This window comes from Cetorhinus maximus, chromosome 3 (genome assembly GCF_964194155.1).
Source record: "Cetorhinus maximus chromosome 3, sCetMax3.hap1.1, whole genome shotgun sequence".
Taxonomy (NCBI): Eukaryota; Metazoa; Chordata; class Chondrichthyes; order Lamniformes; family Cetorhinidae; genus Cetorhinus; species Cetorhinus maximus.
In genome coordinates, this window is record NC_135881.1 from 186,936,972 (window position 1) to 186,960,975 (window position 24,004).

At 42.1% G+C, this 24,004-nt stretch overlaps 1 protein-coding gene across 8 annotated transcripts in view; it reads left to right on the top strand.

Moving 5' to 3' along the window:
- LOC144679098 (solute carrier family 12 member 7-like) overlaps positions 1-24,004 on the top strand; it is a 261,233-nt gene that overhangs the window by 196,086 nt on the left and 41,143 nt on the right. For all 8 annotated transcript variants that reach the window (XM_078539393.1, XM_078539398.1, XM_078539396.1 and 5 more), the window contains exons 9-18: positions 2,126-2,293; positions 2,937-3,035; positions 4,846-4,903; positions 7,661-7,835; positions 8,235-8,353; positions 9,971-10,069; positions 10,763-10,882; positions 11,010-11,114; positions 12,199-12,367; positions 14,061-14,256. In XM_078539393.1, coding sequence (XP_078395519.1) covers positions 2,126-2,293; positions 2,937-3,035; positions 4,846-4,903; positions 7,661-7,835; positions 8,235-8,353; positions 9,971-10,069; positions 10,763-10,882; positions 11,010-11,114; positions 12,199-12,367; positions 14,061-14,256 — 1,308 coding nt within the window. The remainder of the gene's footprint in view (positions 1-2,125; positions 2,294-2,936; positions 3,036-4,845; positions 4,904-7,660; positions 7,836-8,234; positions 8,354-9,970; positions 10,070-10,762; positions 10,883-11,009; positions 11,115-12,198; positions 12,368-14,060; positions 14,257-24,004) is intronic.

Genomic DNA, 24,004 nt, shown 5'->3' on the forward strand with positions numbered 1-24,004 from the left:
AGGTCAGAATTTGAAGAGCAGAGAGATCTGAAGGTTATAGAACTAGAGGTTCAAAAGCAACTATGAATGCAACAGCACAGTTACAGCACTGGACTGCCTGTTGACTTCAGCATGTCAGGTGTCACAATAGTAATAAGCTTGAGGGGAGTAGTTTTAACCTAAACCATCCAACAGAAAATTGACTGGGTAGGATCAGCCCCCGTGATACACTTTACCAAATTTTACTTCACATTGAGTCATTCGGAAGTAACATTGAGTGGATGTAGAATGAATGATTTTTTTAAAAAAAAATTAATTCATGGGATGTGGGCATCGCTGGCTAGGCTGGCATTTATTGCCCGTACCTAATTGCCCTTGAGAAGGTGGTGGTGACCTGCCTTCTTGAGCCACTGCAGTCCAAGTGGTGTAGGTGCACTCACAGTGCTGTTAAGAAAGGAGTTCCAGGATTTTGACCCAGCGACAGTGAAGGAACGGCAACATATTTCCAAGTCAGGATGGTGAGTGGATGCGTTGGATTGATCTAATCCTTTCAGATGTTTTGGGTTAAAATTACTTCTCTGGATTTTAAAAGATTAGAGTTGGAGGCAGAGAAAGGGAGAAGCATTTTAATAAAGGATATAGGCCCATAACTTCCGATTTCTGGGGTGTCATACCTGGGAGGACCCCAGAGATGTGCCAAGGACACGCCCCGCACAGAAGCCCCCATGTAAGGATTGCACGGCAATTGCCCGGGAAGTTCAAAACGTCCGATGGGAAATTACCCTGCACTGAGAACCATCCGATATTCTAATTTAAATTAAAACCACTTTTAATTCTTGGTAACTGTAATGCTGACCCACTGCCCCCACCCAAATCTCCCTCAACTACACCCTCTTGAAAGCCCCATACTCCCTTCCCCAGCCTCGACTACCCTCACCAACACCCTCCCCCCACACTGACCACCAACCCCCTCCCCTCCCCACACCCTATCCTCCCTCTCCCGGCCCCTCCATCCTACCCACTGACCTGATGCACTTACTTTCTCCCTGGATTCTCAAAGTGGCTGGACCTTCAGTTGTACCACCTACTTTACAGCAGCTAGTGCTGTTAAAAAAGGGAGCATGTCTTCCTTTCTGTCAATGCTGCTGCACTTGACAGAAGGCCTCAGGAACCCGCTGCACTCCACCTTTCTCACTCAGCCTGAGTCGGAAGGTTGGGCGAGAAAGGTGCAACTGCATTTCAATGTAAGTAAATAGGAGCAGAGTGGCAATCAGACTATGTTTGCCACTCAACAGAAGTTATGGCCCATTGTAATTAACTTGGAACAATGAGATTTAGATATCAGTGGTAAAAGGACACTGCTTACCGTTGACCTTGAAGAAAGCTGTCCACTAAGTTCCAGTGATTCATGTGGCATGGATTTCCCCTTCCCCGACTTTACTTTGGTTCTGGTGTCAACTCAAGGAAACCTCTGGTGTCCGGCAACAGTGATGTCATCAAGGTGGCAAAGCAACCAGTCACATTGAAGAATTCTCATAGACAGCAAAAAGGGATTTTTAAAAATACTGATTATCCATTAGTTTTTAATCTATTTAAATACAGCGAAATATATATTTTAGTGTTCATGTGAGATTAAGATAGAACATGAAGCAACGTCAACTTTCAAAAGCATTATTTAAAGTGTTTTTTTAATATTATAATGGAGAAATGTGACATTCCACAAGCATAAAATTAGTTTTTCAGGGCCAGAGAGGTTGCTCAGAGCTATGAACTTGGTATGCTGTTTGAAAACACATTTACGCCTCGTTCAATAAGGCATAACTTTTTCAACTTTTTTTTGCAGTAAATCTGAGTGCAAAAAATGGAAATTCATGTCGATTCAAATGATTACTAATTGATTTCCATTCAGGGGGGCTTTAACAGTGCACCCTGTGGAGGAGCAGGGAATCATTGACAGCCGCTTCTAGGTTTCAGTGTTTAACTGTGCATTTGGAGACATTTGCTGCTGGTTTCAAGTGTGACAACAGTGAATGCTGACAGTCTTGCCATCGCTACAACTGTAAAATCCGAGTCATTATTTTTAAATTTATTGGTTTTTTTTTACTAAAACACACATGGCACTTTGATTCTTTTTTTCTCCTACCAGACAACATCTGGAGTACTTACGGATCACAGGGGGAAATGTTGGAAAAGCAAGGAATACCATCTGTACCTGCCTCAGAGGATGTAACAAACACAGGACTCCCATACGTGTTCAGTGACATTGCAACCTACTTCACCATGCTGGTTGGCATCTACTTCCCCTCTGTGACCGGTGAGATTTGCGGCTATGAAGGGACAGTGAGGTGTACAATTACTGTGTGGTCCCTTGCATAATGTGTTGTCTCTCCTTTTGTCTTATTTGAATGAACATGTTTGTAGCCCTCATGAGGTTGTTACCTCTCCAACCCCCCTCCTTTCCTGAAGGTGCTGTGTTGCTAGGAATTCTGGCTGTCCTTCAGGACCTTCTCCGAGTGCTGTGAGCCTGTAATGATTTGGAATTTTTTCCATCACTGTCCAGTGTTCATAGCAAAAAGATGATAATAAGCATCACCTTCATTCTCCAAAGCTCGCACCCAGATACATGCCGAGCTGAGCATGTCCAGGTTCAATAATTATTCCCTAACCCTGGTAAATACCATTGGAAATCACCTAAGACACCAGCATTCCCTTGACTGTTTTGAAAGAGGTGCATTTAATGTCTTTGACTCATACATACAAGCTAAAACTGAGAGTTTAATGTACAGGTTGAATAATATGGATGCTGAAACAATTGTACAAATGAATGAGAAAAGTGTTTGGTGAGATCAAATGCAAATCATATTGAAACATTGTTACAAAACAGCAAGGGTGAGCTCTTGCATAACTTTAATGAATAACACACTTGATTCTGACTAGGGTTCCTTTTCCCTCAACAGGTATCATGGCTGGTTCAAATAGGTCTGGAGACTTGAAGGATGCCCAGAAATCCATCCCTACTGGAACACTGTTGGCAATTATTACAACCTCTTTCATTTGTATCCTTATGTTGGGAAATCAGCACACTAAGCTGAATGTAAATTACTTAAACACACACAAGATTCAAAGTGTCCTGGGGAAACAAGACCCCAGTTGCTTATGAACTGGGCAGGTAAAGCAGAGGTCATGAATTTAAGAAATTGAATTCAGTAGATCTGGGAATTTATGGACTGGGATTTAAAATGTCAACTCTTACTGTAGGAATTTCAAATTATTTCATTATCATCTTTCAGGTTGCCTGACACTTAATGCCTTCAGGGTAACTCTGGATGAACAATAAATGCTACCAATGTAGCTGACAATCCAGGAAAACAAAACTTATTTCAGATCTGTAAACTGTTGATTAGTTTGTCAAGCTGGTTGATAAAATGTAGTCAGTATCCTTCTCAGCAAGTCAGACTTTGACTTTCCCTTACACTTCTACACCGTAATATTTTCCACAAGTTGAGCTAGAATGCTGAAAACAGTCTGCAAATCTTGGAGTGTTCTCTTCAATATCTCATTTTTCATTACATTTATTGCAACATTTAAATATTGGGTTGTAACTTCCAACTAGAGTCAGAAAGTGCTGGTCTGCAGAAATTAGAAGAAATAAATGCACACTTACCTGGTCTTGAAAATTGCGTTGCTGCTTCCGTTCGCTGGAACGGCCTGGAGTCTGCATCAAAAGACTCCTCGCAGGCCCCAGCGGAGTTTAGATCCAGCGTATTCAAGGAGGCCACGCCCCCTTTCTGACAGCACTTGCTGCCTTAAAGCAAGTAAGTTTAAAGGGCCAGGGAGATTTACAGGCCAGGGGAAGGTAAGCGCCTCAGGTAAGTAGATAGGATTTGGGGGTTGGGGTAGGAGGGTCCAGAGATTTTTTGGTGGTGGGGGGGGATAGGGGGAAGGAGGGTCTGGAGTTCGGGTGTTGGGGGTGGGTGGGATGTGTCCAGAGGTCGGAGGGGTCCGAGGCCTTGGTGGGGGGAGGGGTGTGGAGGTTGGGTGGATTCCAGGGAAGGGGGGGGGAGCGAGGTGGGGGTGTTCGGAGGTCAGGGGGGATGTCTGAGGTAATTGGGGGGGGCGGGGTTTGGGGTCGGGTAGAGGTGGGGTTGTCGGAGGTTGGGGTGGTGGGGGGAGTCCCATGGGGTGGTTGTGGGGGAGTCCCGTGGGGTCGGTCTGGGTGTCTACAATAGTTACCCAGAAGTTGGAAGAGGTTTTAATTCTTCTAACTTTTTCTGGGTAACTATTGGTATAACGCTGGCAGAACCATCAAAGTTTGAGATTTAAATCGTATTTTCAGTTGGCTCCCAGTGCAGTGCAACTCTCCAGAGGAAGTCAGCACTCCTGGGCAATTGCCATGCAAACCTTTGCCTGGTAACTTTCCAGAGGGATTCCCCAAATCCAATGCTGGGCGGGGCAGGTGTGGAGGCAGAAGTTGGGCTGGGGGCAGAAGTTACGGGCCATAGCTTTAATTCCTTGCTCATACCAGAGGAGCAGTGTGGTCCATCCCTTTGAACTTTAGTCAGACTTTCAGAAGGCTCACTTAAAAGGAAAATGGCCCTTCTACCCTCCTGTTGCCACACCCTCATGAAAAAGTATTTTGCTTTGATGATTTTCAATCCCTAATTGGTGAGTCATCACTGAAGAGTCAATGACTCATTAAAGTTTCCACTATTGACACCATTGATAGATACTATTGCAGGAGTAATTCTTGCCCTCAGAGGATTTTGATTTCAAGTGCGTTTTACCAGTAAGTATAACGAACTAACATAGGTAACATTGCTTATTTTTCTTCAAAAAAGTCATAGTTTCCTTAATAATCATCAACAGACTTGACATGCATTATCTTGTTTGGTGCTTGCATCGAAGGTGTGCTCTTAAGGGACAAGTAAGCGATTAACATAAATTTATAGAATTCTCTTAAAAAAAAAATTGCATGTCTATTTTTACTGGGCTGTTATGAAGACCAGCATATTACAAAATGATCCAAGCTATTAATAAATGTCTATCAGTGCGCATAAACCATTTACACACACATGGTATACCCAGTGACCCCAATTAAAGTGAGCATTTTAATTAGGTAATCTAACACTCTTCTGCAGTGTCGTAATGAGGTCTAATTTAATAGAGGACACTATTCCAGAATGTACGTGCTGATGTAATGAATTCAAGTATTAGCATTATTTTTTTCCATCTTCTCAACCCTGCTCCCCCAAGCTGCGTCTGCTCCATAATCTATTTTGTAATCTGTTTGGTTATTAGTTTCCCATCTGAGCCTGAACCCAGTTTAAATGACTCAGTTCATCACGCTCCTTGTTGCTATCTGTATTTTTCAAGCATCATGCTGCAGAGCAAGCAGTTACTGTGATTTAGTTGGAGCTAGGTGATATCACCGTAGAATCGCCCAACCTTTAAAAGAAGAAGGGCTAAGAAATAATTGATGTGTTTAATAAATGACTCGTAAGTGAGAGTGCTATCACTAAGCAAGCGGCAAATATGCAATTGCCCTGTAAGATACACGTTCGAGCAAAGGCCCAATTTTGAAAACTTTTCTTGGAATTTTTATTTCTTTATAGGGTATATACATGCATTTTTATGATGCCAATCTAACCCTACAGTAATTCAGCCCTAGGGTACTTGTAGTTGTAGAGGTTGCAATGAAAGTTTGTTTGCAAATTATATTTGCACCCCTCAAAAAAAAATCAATAAATACACTATACTGTGCTGATGAACTGTTTAGATTAATTCTGTATTAAATGCTAACTGAGACAATGGGAATGTTTTTAAGCAGATGACGTGACAGTAAATATATGTAGATCAAAGATGTTTCAGTACAGGATGACTCTCAGGTTTTCTCTTCACACTGGGTCATGATACACATGATTAGAATGGAGATCTTTTATCTTTTGGTTGAGTTGTTGATTCAACAATTGACATGCACCAGCAGACAGGAGACATAGATAGGTTGATTCATTATATCATGAATTCTATTTCTCCTAATGCTCTAAACCATTAGACCATAAGACATAGGAGCAGAAATTAGGCCATTCGGCCCATCGAGTCTGCTCTGCCATTCAATCATGGCTGACAAGTTTCTCAACCCCATTCTCCCGCCTTCTCCCCGTAACCTTTGATCCCCTTACCAATCAAGAACCTATCTATCTTGGTCTTAAATACACTCAATGACCTGGCCTCCACAGCCTTCTGTGGCAATGAATTCCATAGATTCACCACTCTCTGGCTAAAGAAGCTTCTCCTCATCTCTGTTCTAAAAAGTCATCCCGTTACTCTGAGGCTGTGCCCTCAGGTCCTTGTCTCTCCTACTAATGGAAACATCTTCCTTACGTCCACTCTATCCAGGCCTTTCAGTATTCTGTAAGTTTTAATCAGATCCCCCCCCATCCTTCTAAACTCCATTGTGTGTAGACCCAGAGTCCTCAAACGTTCCGATTTGTTAAGCCTTTCATTCCTGGGATCGTTCTTGTGAACCTCCTCTGGACCCTCTCCAGGGCCAGCACATCCTTCCTGAGATACGGGACCCAAAATTGCTCACAATATTCTAAATGTGGTCTGACCAGAGCCTTATAAAGCCTCAGCAGCACATCCCTGCTTTTATATTCTAGTCCTCTCGAAATAAGTGCCAACATTGCATTTGCCTTCCTAACTACCGACTCAACCTGCAAGTTAACCTTAAGAGAATCCTGGACTAGGACTCCCAAGTCCCTTTGCACTCCAGATTTCTGAATTCTCTCCCCATTTAGAAAGTAGTCTATGCCTCTATTCTTCCTACCAAAGTGCATGACCTCACACTTCCCCATGTTGTATTCCATCTGCTGCTTCTTTGCCCATTCTCTTAACATATCCAAATCTATTAAAGGATAATAGGATGAAATATCAGGAGTTGATCACTGCTAATATGCTATACATTTAAATGTTATTTGACTAGTGTTTGAAGCTCTAAATGTAGAACAGCAGTTATTCAATTAATGTTGTTTTTTGGCTTGTTAACATGGACCCCAGTGGGTGTGTAGGTTTAGGCCATCTGAAACCTTTCCATATATATTGAGTTTTCAGCCACGACCTGAAGTCTATTTGCCAGTGATGTCCACAATATGAATGTTTTGTTGCTGTCCAGGTATGGGTGTTGAGGGTTATGGATCAAAAGTGGACAAATAGAGTTGAGATGCGAATCAGCTTTATAGTTGCTTTGAAGGGTCTACTGTCACCACCGGTGGGTTGGGAAGGAGTGACCAGCAGGATGTCAGTCAGTCGGCCTCACCACCCAAACTCTACAATAGTTTTTACCACAATTTTTGGTGGGATTGCGAAGAATTTCCTGCAGATGCATAACCCCTTACTCTTCAATGGACCCATGCTTCAAAGGAGAGGGCTAGTGAGGAAATTCCTCATTAAGGTCTTGCTGCTATTTTGCCCATAAGCACATACTCTGATCTAACCCTCCACCTCATGAATTGTTGTGAATCAATGAGGGAGCTGCAGATTTTACATTGGTTGTCCACACTGGAATGTCCCCATTGTCCTAGGTATATATCTGATGGATTTACAGTTTTTTTTTTCTAATCATGTTAGCCTTCTGTAACAACTTGTGTTTAAAGGAAGTTTATTTTTGTTTTTCTTTACCCAGGTTTGGCGAGTCTGTAAACGGCAACCTGGTCATTGGGACTCTGGCCTGGCCATCTCCCTGGGTTATTGTGATCGGTTCGTTCTTTTCAACATGTGGTGCTGGTCTCCAGAGTCTCACTGGTGCCCCTCGGCTAATGCAGGCCATTGCCAGAGACGGGATAGTTCCTTTCCTACGGGTATGTGCAAATAAGCATGGGAAAGTTATGTTAAACATAACAAATAAGATGTTGATAAAATATGGTGATTAAATTCGTAGAATAAGTGTGTAAATGGAAATCAATTTCAATAGGTGAGAAGGAGGTGATGCATTTTGGTAGAAGGAATAAGGAGGCTGTATACTCCTTGGAAAATATCAGTCTAAATGAGTTTCTCCCTAGCCCCAGAACTATCATGGGTAGTGTGTTAATTGTATATTTATGCACCCCATTATGCAATATATAGTCCATTCTCAGTGTATTACTAGATACTCCCAATGGCCCAACTATGGCAGGCATAGTAGTGCCATGATGTGATCGCAAGACATGTAATTATGCTGATAAGTATATTTTATACAAATTCTCTACTTTTAAAATCAGGTCTTTGGCCACGGAAAGGCTAATGGTGAACCAACATGGGCCCTCCTACTCACAGCTGGTATTTGTGAGATTGGCATTTTGATTGCTTCTCTTGACAGTGTAGCTCCTATTCTTTCCATGTAAGTATAGATTTTCTTTTTTCCACACCAAGTTGACGTTGAAGAAACTGTTTACTTTCCATCTCTTAACCAGATCTAGGTTTTAGGGGTGGTCACATATCCGAGGTCAGTGGAGTTGGCTCCTGAGATGTTAAGCAATGTGCCCATCAGGCACATATATTTTCTCTCTCGTTCATGGCTGATGTGCATTTCTGTCTTCGGTATTACTTCCGTAGTGTCTCAGCAGTATGTGTCAGTTTGCATTTATATAATGTCTTCAACATAAATAATGTCCAATGTGCTTCATGGATTGCTGTTAAGAAAATGGGTGTCTGACAAGGAAGGATTCATTTTGAGGTGGTCAGGCTGGGACAGAAAGCTTGGTTGAAGGAAAAGAGGGCTTTTAGGGAGGAGGTAGTGGTGGAGAGGTTTATGGACAGGCTTCCAGAAGGTGGGAGTGCTGCTCGTGAAGGTTCTAATGCAAATAGGAAGGGTTGGGGAGAAGATGATGCACAGAAGGCCAGTGCCACAGAAGCAGGGTCTGTGGAGAGGAGATACACCAGTAAAACCTGCTGAATTAGACTGGATGATTACAAAGAGATGAAACAGATGTTTACACTACACTCTCAAATAGCAATAAAGCTGAAGTGAACAAATATGAAAATAGGCTGGCATAACCTGAACTAGAGTCACACAAGCTAAGCAGTGAACTAAGCAGGAAGAGTTTTCATCCTGTATGGAATAGTAATGCTGTACAGAAGTATGTTATTGTTGATGCAGTCTAAACCTGACAAGAGTAGGTCATTTCTACATATTGTAGATTGTGCTACACTATTGCCAGGAAGAGATGCTAGGAATTGATTAGGGTAGAAATAAGGACTCCAATTCATGGACCAGAGAATAATCGATCAGACTGACTGGTAAAGTATAGTAACTGGATGCTTTTCTAAATTGTCTCATTGTACATCAAGGACATTTGTGGTCAAAAAGTACCAAAAGTGCAGATCAAAGCATTAATCCAAAACTTGCAGACAAAATAAACTCCATAGGAGTGAACTCACTAATATGATCTAAAGTTCAAGGTTCAAATGATTGATGCAAGCTCCATTTTTCCAGCATGTAGCCACATTTCATGTTTGGACTGTAACATTGTAAAACATGGAGGCATCCATTGTACACCTTCCAGCCTATGTGGTTGCTTGAGGAGGCAGTGTGTGGTTGCTTGAGGAGGCAGTGTGTGGTTGCTTGAGGAGGCAGTGTGTGGTTGCTTGAGGAGGCAGTGTGTGGTTGCTTGAGGAGGCAGTGTGTGGTTGCTTGAGGAGGCAGTGTGTGGTTGCTTGAGGAGGCAGTGTGTGGTTGCTTGAGGAGGCAGTGTGTGGTTGCTTGAGGAGGCAGTGTGTGTGTGAGTCTGCTACAGTTTGGAAGATTAATTGTTTCAAAGGTTAGTGGGCAGATTTGGGAAGAGTTGGAAACCCAGATTTGGTGCGAGAGGGAAATGGAGCAAGAATGGAGTCGGGTATTTAAAATGCGACTAAACTGACTTGAGCCAAGATGGTAGAAAAAACTGGAAAATCTAGCACTGTATGTTTAACGGTACAAAACATTTTAATTTGCATTTGTTTTTCCCTTCTTCCTCAGGTTCTTCTTGATGTGTTACATGTTTGTGAACCTGGCGTGTGCACTACAAACACTCTTGAAAACACCTAATTGGAGGCCACGATTTAAGTACTATCACTGGTATGGCAGAAGCACTACGAACAAAAGAAACAATCGCTGCCTTAGTTTGTAGAGCACAAAAAACTTCAGTTGCCATTCACATTTGAACAATTTATTCTACTGTGGAACCTCTTCAACAAGTCTCTTTACATAGGCCACATAGTTGTAGAAAGCCGTCTTTTGAGCTGCTTCTAGTATAATCCTTTTGTGTAGTCTAGTCTCCTTAGAACCAGGTGGGTTACATCAGTGATACCATAACTGGCCTGCACTGCATAAGTGCCTAATCATGCTTGCTGTTGGTCTCCATATTTATATGATATACAGAGGTTTATTTTTTATATATTTTTATATTATATGTTTTTGTATATCTGCTGAAGTTTTTTTGGTGGAATTGACTAACACAGATGTAGTTTGTAGCTGTGGCATGCACACTTAATGACATCACATGGTTCAGTAGGCTTTTGGACTTAGTTGGTTGTGACCTGTGACGTTGGAGATTGAAGGGCCTCTTTCCATAGGTGTAACAGCCTCAAAGCACATCCCTTAGCCATAAAATGTAATGCATACAATCTCAAATCTTTTCTGTAAACAGGGGAAGGGAGTTACTATGGCTTCAAATATATCTAATCTTGACTCCAGGCCTTGTGTACGTGACTGTGAACAATGTGAAAATGTTCTGATTTTAGTGCCTTACTATAAGTAATTTACTTCTAGGACCTTGTCCTTCCTGGGAATGAGTTTATGTCTTGCCTTGATGTTCATCTGTTCCTGGTATTACGCCCTGGTTGCCATGGTAATAGCAGGATGTATCTACAAGTACATTGAATATCGAGGGTAAGATGGCTGCCATCCTCCATAGTCTGATACGTTTTTATATGAAAGCGTTTTATTGACCTAGTGAATATTACATGGTTTGTGCCCGTTTTTAAAAAAAAATCATTTGATTTACGTTTCCTTTCAGAGCCGAGAAAGAATGGGGCGATGGCATTAGGGGCCTGTCCCTTAATGCAGCTCGATATGCTCTGCTGCGATTGGAGGATGGTCCACCTCACACAAAGAACTGGAGGTAAAGTCAGAACTAGAGTTTACTTTTGCTAATTCACATCTGTAAAGCTGTCCAAACTTATTTTTCCAGAAATGAGCTTCCGGTCATAAGCTTGGTGTCCCGCTTATTAGCAACACATAATTCTGAATGTGTTAGTCCATTTTAATTTTCTTGCTGACTTGTACCTTATGTTCATCAGAATGAGCGATGTTACAGCTGAAAATCAAACTCTTGTTTACTCAAGATCAGCATCAAGGACATTATGTCCTGGGTTTCATGGAAAATAATACTCCCAGCGCTCTTTTGCAAGAGTGCATTTTATCACCAAACTCGACTAGAATGATTGAATTACTTCATCATGCAAGGCATTCGGAATGGGAATCTGTATATGACCCTATTTACAGCAAACTACAAAGATTTTGAAATTGATTGACACCCTTTTTTTTAAACCCAACATCCATGAAAATTAGACATCATCAGCAAATTGGAATAACCATACACTGAACTAATCAATGAGACTAGTCACCATAAAAATAGACATTTAAATGTAAGTTAGTAGACAAAAATGTGATAGACTGCAGTGTATTTGACTTTGGAGATGATATTTAAAAGTTATTTCACTTTGCATTTTGGTCTTTATAAAGAGCGCACGTATAACATAGTTGGAACTCTTGAGGTGGTATTTGTATATTAAATGAAGAAGCAAGCCTTGGGGCGATGCCTCTTCTCTCCTCTTTCTGCATTTAGGATTGGCTACTGGAGATGGTGTTGACCTCAGTACTGATGCAGAATGCTACCACAATGAGTGGTGCATCCACTTGGTGCAAGAGGTACAACACTGCAGATAAAAACCAAGTAGTGTCATCAAACTTGCTGAAGACTAGGTGTTGACATTTTGTTCTAGCCACGGGTGGGTTAAGGGGCAGGTAGCAAAAAATCAAACAGCAGTCTTTTTGGCCTTTTGTGTACCCAGAGAAGAGTTACCTTTTTTTTTTAAAAAAAGGAAAAGAAACATATATTTTGCAGATCACAAAGTGACTTGGCTTGTCCATCTAACTTTTGCTTTTACTTCCCTCTTCCCTCTTTTGTCTGCTTCCCCCTTCAGACCTCAACTGTTGATATTGCTGAATCTGGATTTGGAACAGAACGTGAAGCACCCTCGACTCCTGTCACTCACCACACAGCTCAAGGCTGGCAAGGGATTGACCATTGTTGGGTCCGTGTTGGAAGGGACATTCCTAGAGAGGCACACTGAAGTTCAGAATGCTGAACAGGTACTCCTCCAACAACAGATATCCAGCAAGCATTATACTTGACCAGAAATAACTTGTCAGTTTGGCTTCATTTACAGTTCATTTTATTCACTGAGAGGAAAGAATATCAGTAATTTCCCTGATGCAAAACGTGAAGGGGTGCTGGAAGTGGATTCAATAGTAACGTCTCAAAAGGAAATTGGTTATTTATGTGAAGAGGAAAAATTTGCAAGGCAATTAGGGACTCTTTGGATTGCACTTTCAGAAAGCTGGCACAGGCTGAATGGTTGTCTCCTTTGCTGTATTATTCCATGATTCGTTTGGGGAGGGAGGCTCAACAACTTTGTCACACTGACATTTCTGCGCCAGGAGTAGAGTCATACGTTTTCAGTCTGTTTTGTGTAGTTCCAAACCAAGACTTTTCACAACGAAAGTGCCTCTTTTTTTAAAAAAAAACTAGAATGGAAGATTGATCAAACTGTCCAAAACAGCAACAAAACTGAAAAGACTGAGACCATTTTCCACTGGACTCTTCGCCATCCCATGGGTTCTGTTGGCACCCATTGTGAAGAGAACCTGGATGGGCTATCAAAATTAGGGTGTCATGTGGCCAAAATTATAGGGCCAGTCTCTCTGCCTGCATGTGCCTCTTAGATTTGCAAAACTCTTCAATTCTATTTGACCAAACCAAGTTAGTGCAACAATAAAATATAACATGGAAAGTGCTTTACATGGAACTGATTTTTGAGCAATCAGGAAACGTTGATCTATTTGTGTTCAGGTTTTGGTTGTGACCTAGAATATTTAAGCCCATGAGTAAATTTCTCCTCCCCCAATTATTTCTGATAAATGACTTGTTGGAGTTGTAAGTAAACCTCTTCAATGTCTTCTCAGGGATGCAGTGTATTTTTGACCCAAGTTACCTGTCTGACTGGAATTAGACTAACAATCGTCCTCTGGACACATCAGTGTAGAGTCTAATTACTTGATGAAATCAAAGTTTTACTAGAAAACAGAATTTCATTGCAAGTCAACAATAGATAGTGAGGGATATTCACTAGATGGTAAGAGGTATTCACTACCTGAAAGAATGAACTGGAGCAGGAATCTGTAGAGTGAGTCTTAAGAAATATGAGGTTGGTATTTTCTGCACCCAGTCTCTGTCATTATCTGGCATTAGGGTCAAGTGGCGAATGACACTCCCATTGTCACTGTGACAAGGTGTCAGTTGCGATGAGTTAGGTGGTGGCCACAATGGTTTGTTATATATGAAGTCAAATGATGGGGCAGAAAGATTTTGGAAGACCACTGCAGCTCCTTAGAGAAAGTAAACCTGCTGGGTTTTGCATGCTGTTCAGGTATTGTTTGATCTTAGTGGTTTGAGAGGGCAGGCAAGTACCTGCTTTGAGCCTTCCACCCATGCAACCATGTAATTGGCCCGTGATAATGATCTGGTGACTCTCTCCTCATTTTTTCTTCCTCCTGGCCAGGGAACATTAGGCCTTGGCGTGCCTGAGATTCAGAAGTCAGCAGAGTGGAGAAACTGAGCCTGTGCGTCTCTGTGTTCCTCTGGCCTGGGTTGGAATTGCGATACTTGTCACTACCATGTCCCTATTAACAGCTTTTGTACATTCAACTGCATAAAATGTGCCCGCACTCTTAACCAAGATACCCAAGTGGAGACGACGACTCATTTGTTCTGTTTTGTTGACAGAACATCAAGTCCTTGATGGGGCTGGAGAAGACAAAAGGTTTCTGCCATGTGGTGGTGTCATCCAACCGGCGAGATGGGGTCTCCCACCTGATCCAGTCGTCCGGCCTGGGAGGAATGAAACACAACACTGTTCTGGTGGCATGGCCAGAGTTATGGAGGCAAACGGATGGTCCAGCTGGGTGGAAGAGCTTTGTTGGTCAGTATTATTTTGTTCAGTTATTCACTGAATATTTGCATGATTAGCTGCACAGGCACCAAGTCTAATTTCACAATTGAGGTGTTGTGGATTTTTGGAATCCATCAGGGCTCCAATTTGACCTTGAGTTTAGGGATGATCTGATCGAGATGCTTAAAATGATCAAGGGCAGTTTTGCCGAGAAAATGTTTTCTCTGGGGAATCTAAAACCAAAGGGCACAATCTTAAAATCAGAGCCGAGATATTTAAGAAGGAGATCGGGAAGCATTTCAACACATGAAGGGTCAAGGAAATCTGAAACTCTTCCTCAAAGGTTGTGGATGTTGGGATCAACTTGAGATTTTCACGATTAACATTAATAGATTTTTGTAGAGTGAGGGTATCGAGGAATATGCTCGAAAGGTGTGGGAAAGTGGAGTTGAGGTATAGATCTGATCTGATTGAATGGCTGAACCGACTTGATTAGCTTAATGGCCTACGCTTGTTCCTTTGTGATAAGCTTAAGAAGTTGAATGGCTTTCTTTTGTTCCTATGTTTTGTGAGAGTACAAAATCATTTTTCAAGTACAAATGAAGCCGTGTAACATGTGTACACCATGTATCCATTCTCTCCATCTTCCATCGAGCTTGCAAAGAACCACTGAGGTGAGTGGGCCGAACAAATGAATTGTTAACTTATTTTCTCATAACAAAAACCAGAAGGTAAACTCGGAGCCACCAAAGTCCAGCCAGTCATTTCCTCCCTGGTATCTGATGTAACTTTCAGGAATGCACATTATCCACTTCAGTCACTTTGAATGTGTACCATGTGCTTCTGACCACGTGTCGAACTGTGAATTTGTAATCTATGATGCTGAATAGGGCACTCAGACACTTTCTTTGAATTAATTCTTGGAATGCTGGCATTTATGGCCCATCCACAGTAGCCCTTGAGGAGCTGGCGATGGACCACCTTGAACATTGCAGTCCGTGTGGTGAAAGTCCTTCTATGTTGTGTTGGAGGGAATTCCAGCATTTGGCTCTGCAAGGGTGAAGGAATAACAAATCTCTCCAAATCAGAATGGGGTGTGACTTGGAGGTGGTGATGCTCAAATTCATGAGCTGTCATTGTCCTTCGAAATTGTGGAGGTCGAGGATTTGTGGAGTGTTGTTGAAGAAGCCTTCACAAGCTGCTGCAGTGCATCTTGTAGATGATATGCACTGCAGCCACAATGCACCAGTGATGGAGAGAGTGGATATTTAAACCAGTGGATGGGCTGCCAATAAAGCAGAATGCTTTGTCCTGATCTACTATGTAATCATTCTGATATTTTGCCACAGGTACACATCCAGCTAATTTAGAACATTATAATTATCATCATTTTTTCTAAAGAGAATTAGACAATTATCTGAAGAGAGAAAATTTGCAGGGCTATTGGAACAGGCAGGGGAATGGGACTAAGCGAATTGCTCTTGCAAGAGTCAGTACAGACATGATGGGCTGAATGGCCCTCTTCTGCACTGTAACCATTCAAAGATTCTTTTCTATTGTATTTAGAATAAACATGCCTTAATGTAGACATCACAGTCTACATATTGGAGATGCATAAACAAAACTAGGATTGCTTACTGTTACATGTCATCCTTTGAAATGTAAAACTCTATCTTATAAGCATGCCTGACATGTATTTTTTATGAAGAATTAAATATTTTAAACCTTGAGTGGTTTAAATAAAGATAAAATGCACTATTCTAGTGTAGCATTAGTTGTCAATAGTTGCAGAAAGGTTCCTTGTCTGGTCCTTGATGAAACAGGCACCTTTTCTGGATCTCTCCACTCCTATCAGCAAACAGAAGGTGGCGCTCACAGCTCACTTTTTTTAAATGTTGGCAGAACCAGTACAGTACCTGCAGTGGTGAATGTAAGAAACAGGGCCTGAAGTAGACTACTTGACCTTTTGAGCCTGCTCTACCATTCAACATGACCATGACTGATCTCCCACACATATCCCTTAATATCCTAAAATCTCATTGACCTCTGTCTTGAGTATATTCAACGACAGAAGACCATATAAGCTCAGGAGTAGAGAATTCCAAAGATTCACAGCCCTTGAGTGAAGAAATTTCTCCTCATCTCAGATCGAAATGACCAGCCCCTTATTCTGAGACCCATGCTCTTGATTCCCCTGTCAGGAAAAACATTTTCACAATATCTCGCCCTGTCAAGCCCCTTAGCAAATTGTTTCAATTAGATCATCTTTCATCTGAACTCCAGGGGTATAGGCCTAGTCTATTCAATACTTCTCATAGGACAATCTCCTTATCCCAGGAACCAGTCTAGCAAATGTTTGTTGCTCACCCTCTAGAGCAGCTATGTACTTGGGTAAGAAGACAGAAACTGCACACAGTACTCCCAGTGTGGCCTCAGCAATGTTCTATATAACTGTAGAAAGACTTCTTTACTCTTACACCCCAATCCATTTGTAACAAAGCCAACATACCATTTCACCTTCCTAATTGCTTGCTATACCCGCATGTTAGCTCTCTGTGATTCACGTAGAAGGATCGTCAAGTCCCTCTTAATGCAAATGTTTCCCAGTCTCTCTCCATTCAAGAATATTCTGTGTTTTTACTTTTTCTACTAAAGTGGATACTTCCATACCACAACATTGTATTCCATGTGCCATGTTTTTGCCCACTCCTCTAACATGTCCATATCCCTCTGAACCTGTACTTTTCCAGCTAACTTTGTATTGTCAGCAAACTTGGATAGATTATACTTAGTCCCCTCATTAATGTCATTAATTTAGATTGTAAATAGCGGAGGCCCAAGTACTGACAATTTCTGTGTCCCACTAGTTACATCCTGCCAACCCAAAAATATCCTGTTTATTCCAGCTGATTTTTGTCCATTAACCAGTCATCTTATATATATATATATCATCATATCTAATCATGCTAATATATTGCCCCAACCCTATACGTGGAACATAATAGGCCATTAAGCTATTTGAGGCTGTTCCACCATTCAATCAGATCAGATCTGTACCTCATCTGCCACCTTTCTGGCACACTCTTTGATACCTTCACTCTACAAAAATCTATTAATGTTAGTCTTGAAAATCTTAAATTGAGCCCAGCATCCACAACCTTTGAAGCAGAGTTTCAGATTTCCATGACTCTGTGTGTTGAAACACTTTCCAATCTCCCTCGTAAATATCTTGGCTCTAATTTTAAGATTGTGCCCTTTAGTTTTGGATTCCCCAGAGAAAACATTTTCTTGGCAAAACTGCCCTTGATCATTTTAACCATCTCGATCAGATCATCCCTAAACTTGAGATCAAATTGGAGCCCTGATGGATTCCAAAAATCCATAACACCTCAATTGTGTTAAATGTGTAAATCATATTGCCTCATTTTGTCATAACCTCTTGTGTAGCACCTTATGCCTTTTGAAAATCCAAACACACAACATCCACTGGTTCCCTCTGAGCCACTCTACTAGTTGCATCCTCATAAACTCTAACAGATTTTAAACAAAATTTCCCTTTTAGAAATCTGTGCTGACTCTGCTTAATCACATTATGATGTTCTAAGTGCTTCTGTTACCATGTCCCTAATAATAGATTCTAGCATTTTGCTTATTACTGATGTTAGGCTTATTGGTCTGTAGTTTCCTGATTTCTCTCTCCCTCTTTTCTTAAATAGTATGTTTGTGTTTGCTACTTTCCAGACCTAGGCAACTAATTTAGACTCTAAGGAATGCTGGAAGATCAAAACCAATGCATCTGCTATCTCTGCAACCATCTCTTTTAAAACACCAAGATGCAGGTCATCAGGCCCAGGAGATCTGTCATCACTTAGTCCCATTAATCTCTCCAGCACTATTTCTTTACTTACACTGACTGCCTTAAGTTCCTCATTCTTGCTAGACCCTTGGTTTCCCATTATTCCTGGAATGTTTTTTGTATTTTCTACCCTGAGGTAGAAAAGTATTTGTTTAATGTCCTCTGTTTCCTTATTTCCCCATTATAATTTCATGTCCCTGCTTCTAATGGATACACGTTTCACATTTACTTTCACTAATCTCTTCCTATTTACGTGCCTATAGAAAGCTTTACAATTTGTTTTTCGTGTCACTTCCCTGTCTACTCTCATTCTCTTTTCATTTTCCTTTTCAATTTCTTTGTCCTCCTTTGCTTAATTCTAAATTCGCACCCCCCCCCCCCCCTTCCCCACCACCAATTCTCAGGTTTGCTACTATTTTGACAAATTATAAGCTGCTTCCTTTGAACGAACACTAGCTTTAACTCCTCGTTAGCTGTAGCTGAACCACTTATTTGTGCCTGAAAGGAATATATATTTGTTGCAAATTATGTATTAATTCTTTAAATGCTAACCATTGCTTTTCTACTGTAATTTATTTTGATGCAGTTTCCCTATCTATCTTAGCCATCTTGCCTATATAGTTTGCTTTATTTAGATTTAAGAGCCTAGTTTTGTACTTAACTAAATGACTTTCAAACTTAATATAAAATTCTATCATATTATGATCACTCTTCCATAGATTCCTCTTTACTACAAGGTTATTAGTTAACCTTTTCTCACTGCACAATACTAGATTCAAAAATGTCTGTTCCCTAGTTGGTTTCTCAACATATTGATCTAGGAAACTATCTTGTATATATTCCATGAATTCATTCTCCACACGATTACTGCAAATTTGGTTTGTCCAGTCCATATGAAAATTAACTTCCCCATGATTACTGTATTACCTTTATGTGTACCTCTATCTTCCTTATTTATACTCTACCCTGCACTGTAGCTACTGTTAGGGGGCCCATAAATAACTCCCACCAATGTTTTCTACTGTTTGCTATTTCTTAGCTCCACCCAAACTAATTCTGTTTTTTCTGAGCCTTCCTTTCTACTGTCTTTATTTTATCCTTTACTATCAAGACAATCCCTCCTCCTTTTCTATTTTGCATATCTCTTCTAGAAGCTAAATACCCTGGAATATTTGGCTCCCAACATTGGTCGTCTTGTAACCTCGTCTCCGTTATTGCTGTTAAATCAAACCTGTTAATTTGTGTCTGCTGATTCATCAAGTTTGTTGTGACTGCTTCATGCATTCAGACATATCTTTATTATAGATTTAGCTTTGTCTATTCTCTAATTTTCCCTGCTGTCACCTGAGTCATTATTGCCCTATTAAATTCGCTGCTTCCATTGTCCCTCCCTGACCCACTTTGCTTATTTTTACCCAAAATTCTGCTCTACACTGGAGCCTACAGCTGTTTCCCTTGCTGCTTTTGAATTTCCCTTGGCTGAATTCTCCACCAAACCCCCTCATGCCCCAACCCCACCCTATCGACAGCCCTAGTTTTTTGATTCACCAGGGTATTGATCCCAGCCTGGTTTAAATGGAGCCTGTTCCAGTGGAATAGCTCCCAGTTTCCCCAAAACTTGTACTGGTGGTCCATAAAGTCAAACCCTTGCCTTGCGCATCACTGCTTCAGCCACACTTATTTAACCTTCTAATCTGTTTATCCCTATGCTAATTCACACATGATTTAAGTAACAATCCAGAGATTATGCTATGTTTTAATTGGGACCCTAACTCCTGAAACATTTTCAGCAAGACCTAGATTCCTAGTTCTACCTATGTTGTTGGTTCCTTTGTGAAGCATGATAACTAGATCCTCTCCCTCCCACTCCAAGTTCTCCTCCAGCCATGAGGAGATGTCTTTAATGCTGGCACCGGATGGGCAACGGAACCTTCTGAATTTTTGGTCATGGCTGTGAGGAACAGTATCTGTTCCCCTGATTATACTTCTCCTACCATTACCATGTTCCTTTTCACCACCACCCCTCCCCCCAACTTGAATGGCTTCCTATACCACGGTGCTATGGTCAGTTTCCCCATCCATCCCGCAGTCTTTGTTCTCATCCACACAGATGGCAAGTACCTTGTACCTGTTAGTCAAAGTCAAGGGCCAAGACTCTTCTATTACTACACCCTGGATACCCATATGTGCCTGACTCGTTGTCACACTCTTCTGTTCCTGACCATTGACCAACTCTCAGGTTCTAGTGTGACTGCATCCTGGAACATAACTTGTCCCCGCCACCGGAAGCCACGCAATGTCTGTAAATTGGCTTCCAGTCCAACAACTTTGAGCCAAAGTTGCTCAAGTTGCAGTTGCTTACCGCATATATGATCATTCAAAATTTTAATTGTTGTAGGGTGTTGGTCACAGTTTGGCAGGTCTGAAGAAGCCTTCATCTTCATACATAGGTTAACTGTAAGTCTTTATTAACTACTGGAACTACTTACAAATATACAGTAAAGGGTACAAGCTAGCAGCTGTCTCCATGCTTAGGATGGTCTGTGGCTCTGTCCAACACCGCCTGACCCTGGGTGTGGGTCACGTGCTCTTACATTACTGTGTGGGTGGCACTGTTCTCAGTCTCACATTAACCCTATATGCGGCAGACCCTTATACAACACCTCCCCAAAAGACTTTATCCAATGTATTTTAAATGACTATAAGTTTACCTTATGTCTTATTCTATCAGACGTTTACATTGTCATTACTATATTATCACTACCCCATCTCCCCCTTTCAAGTCCTTGAATTCAAAGGTTCAGGTGGTCTGAAGTCCTTATAACCCTTCTTTATCTCACTAGCACTACTGTCAGAGGAGTGGTAGGCTCTGTCGCTGCTGGTTCTTCCTGTAGGTTTGGAGGTTGTTTTGGCATCTGGGTATATTTTCACCCTTTGCTTCCATTCTTTCGTGGTTGGTTCAAATGTTGCGCTGGTTGGTGGCTGCTACTCCAACTCGTTTCTTGTGGGGTGGATGAACATTGTCGCTTCTCTCTCCTCGTCTTTCGCCGGGTGAGTCTTCACCATGAATATGGAAGGTCGCTTTTCAACAATGGAACATTCATTCCCACCTGTTTCCCAATTTTAGCCAAATTTTTGATTACTTTCTTCTTTTCCAGTTGTTTTCCGAGCTCAAGTTCTTTCATTCAGCTCCGCAACTACTCTGGTAAGTTGAGTTGTCTTTGTTCCAGAACTATCTGCGGAGCTCTTATATAAGTTTGATAACTTCATCTGGGCATTTGATTTTTTTTTGGAATGTTTCTTGCCTGGTCACTGACTGCTCTTTAGACTCTTTCCGTTCATTCATTAGATCCTCGATGCATTTCTTACAATTCTCCTTATCTGCTTTCAAAGTCTGGATTTGCTTTCCCTACCTCGCATCTCATCCATTATGCTGTTCAGATTGGATTGGAGTTCAACAATTTCATCAGTTTTGCTTATCAATTCTGCATTCAAGCAACTGTTCCGATTCATCAGCAATTCTTTCTCCTGTTGCAGGCATTGTTCCTGATGCTTACTAGAGATGTCTGATGTGTGAAGTTGCTTAAGTTTTAATTGAAGAACTATCTTCATTGAATTTACTTCTACAAGTTCATAATTTAAGCGTTTCAAGTCTGCTGTCAAGTGGTCTCCTTCCTATGAGCGACACTCCAGTGTTCTCATTTTTGCTGAACAAACTCATCTTTTGTACGTGAAAATTGATTCTCTACAGTGATCAGTTTTCCTTTAGTAGAGTATAACTCCTCTGCGCTATCCTTCAAGCTCATTCTGTAATTGCACTTCTGCCAGTTGCTTCTGAGACTCTTCACGCTCTTTTGTGAGAAGTTCTACTTGCTCTTTCCATTCTAGCCTCATAATTTTCATCTCTTCATATACATCCTTGGAATTGTAATGTTTTCCCAAGTTTTATTCCAAATGTCCAACCATTTTCTTCAACTCCGTAGTCTCTTTCTTGTACCTCTCTGCTTCCTCCTGGAATATAGATCATTTCTGAATCCTCTCTGCCAACTGGTCCTTCAGTTCCTTCAAAGTGACATTCATTTTGCTTTGCTTCATAATTTTCCAGAGATACAAACTTTAATCTGAGTGAACTTTTAGCATGCAGAAAGGTCCTTTAGTAGGTTTTCCTTTTCTTTGCAATTTAACAAAGCTTCAATGGCTGTTCCCTCATTCTGCTGCTCAAAGCAGCCCTTATTCCTTAATGCTGCTGAAGGGTTATGGACTGTTTTCGAGTTTAATCTTGAAGGACAATTGGCTGTTCTTTCAACTGTTTATTTTCTTTTTCAGCTCTTGCCTTCTCACCCTGCGTTTCAGTGTATTGCTTTGTCACGACCAATGCAGCTTTTACTGAAGTAACATTCATCTGTTTTTTAACTCCAAATCATCCATGCCCACTGGCGCCGGTTTGTTCGGTGAAGTGAGCGAACAATATGACGAGAAGGCCAAAAATCATTTTCACGATCTTGTGAAACCAGTTTGCAATCACCACTCAGCCCTTCCATGGCAGGCCGTGTTTCCCGCCATCGGATGTCGGGAACCTCACTGTAATACATCATATCATCATAAGGCCAGCCCGCCGGACTCATCGCCCTGACGTGTTTCACAACAGCATATAAAAGGCTTAGTGGGCTGCACTTTGAGGGGAACTCGGAGGTAAATGCACAGTAACGTTGCAGAGCGCTCATGAGGGGCGCCAGTTGGATTTCAAGGTTGAGGCGCGTTGCTGGGGGGGGGGTGCGGGGGAGGGGCACAAAGGCTACCTTGTGGTTGAGGTGATTTGGTGGGGGCTGGGGTTGGGGACAAAGGCTGCTCTGAAGTTGAGGGGGCTTTGTAAGGGGGAGGGGTAAAGGCTGCCCTGAGTGCTCTCTCACATGCTGCCAAAGAGCCACAGCGAGCCATCACTGGTCGGCGCCTAGCTGGACCCAGGATCGATTGACGCCACCTTTGATTCCTGCAGGTCACTGAGAACCAGTGTTAGCGAAGATTGTGCACGTCTAGGGAAATTGTCGGTCACATCTGCCAGCTAGTGTAGGGTTTGGCGCCATGTTGACATAGAGGGCATCCACTTCCAGTGGCCATGAAAGTGACTGCGGCATTCAACTTCTACACCAGTGGCGCCTTTTGGCGCTCCACAGGTGAGCTCTGTGGGATATCACAAGCTTCCACCCACAAGTGCATCCATGGGGTCATAGGTGCCATCTTTGTGAGGGTACACAACTCTGTGCAGTTCGCCCGGGACCAGTAGACCCAGGACGCAAGAGCGATTGGATTTGCCCGAATCTCAGGTTTTCCACAAGTGCAGGGTGCGATCGACTGCACTCACGTGGCGCTCAGAACTCCATCGCAACATGAGGTCAATTATGTCTCATGCAAGGGATTCCATTCCCTGAAAGTGCAGCTGGTGTGCGACCATCACAAACGCATCCTCCAGGTCTGTGCACGGTTTCCAGGGAGTGTGCATGACTCCTACATTCAGTCGGTGACAGATCCCTGATGGCCTCCAGGGTCCACAGATGCTGTGGCTCTCATTCGCCCGCCATGCCATCACCTCACCACTTCATCATGCCAGGCGCCATATTTAAAGCGCAGCCACATGCACACCTCTTCCAGCCGACAACTGCTGCAACGAAAACACGGCCTCAAAAGGAAAGACGACTGCAGCCCCTGGTTTAATGACGTGTCCCTCGAGCACCTTTTGGACGCAGTGGAGGCTCACCGTGATATCCTCTGCCCCTGCTCTGGCCACAGGATGGGCAGCAACATCACCAATCCAGCTTGGGAGGCGGTGGTCAGCGCCAATGCCCTACAAAAGAGGACAGCCACCCAGTGCCACAAAAGGATGAATGATCTCCTCTGTTCCATAAGTCTCATCACTCTCCACTC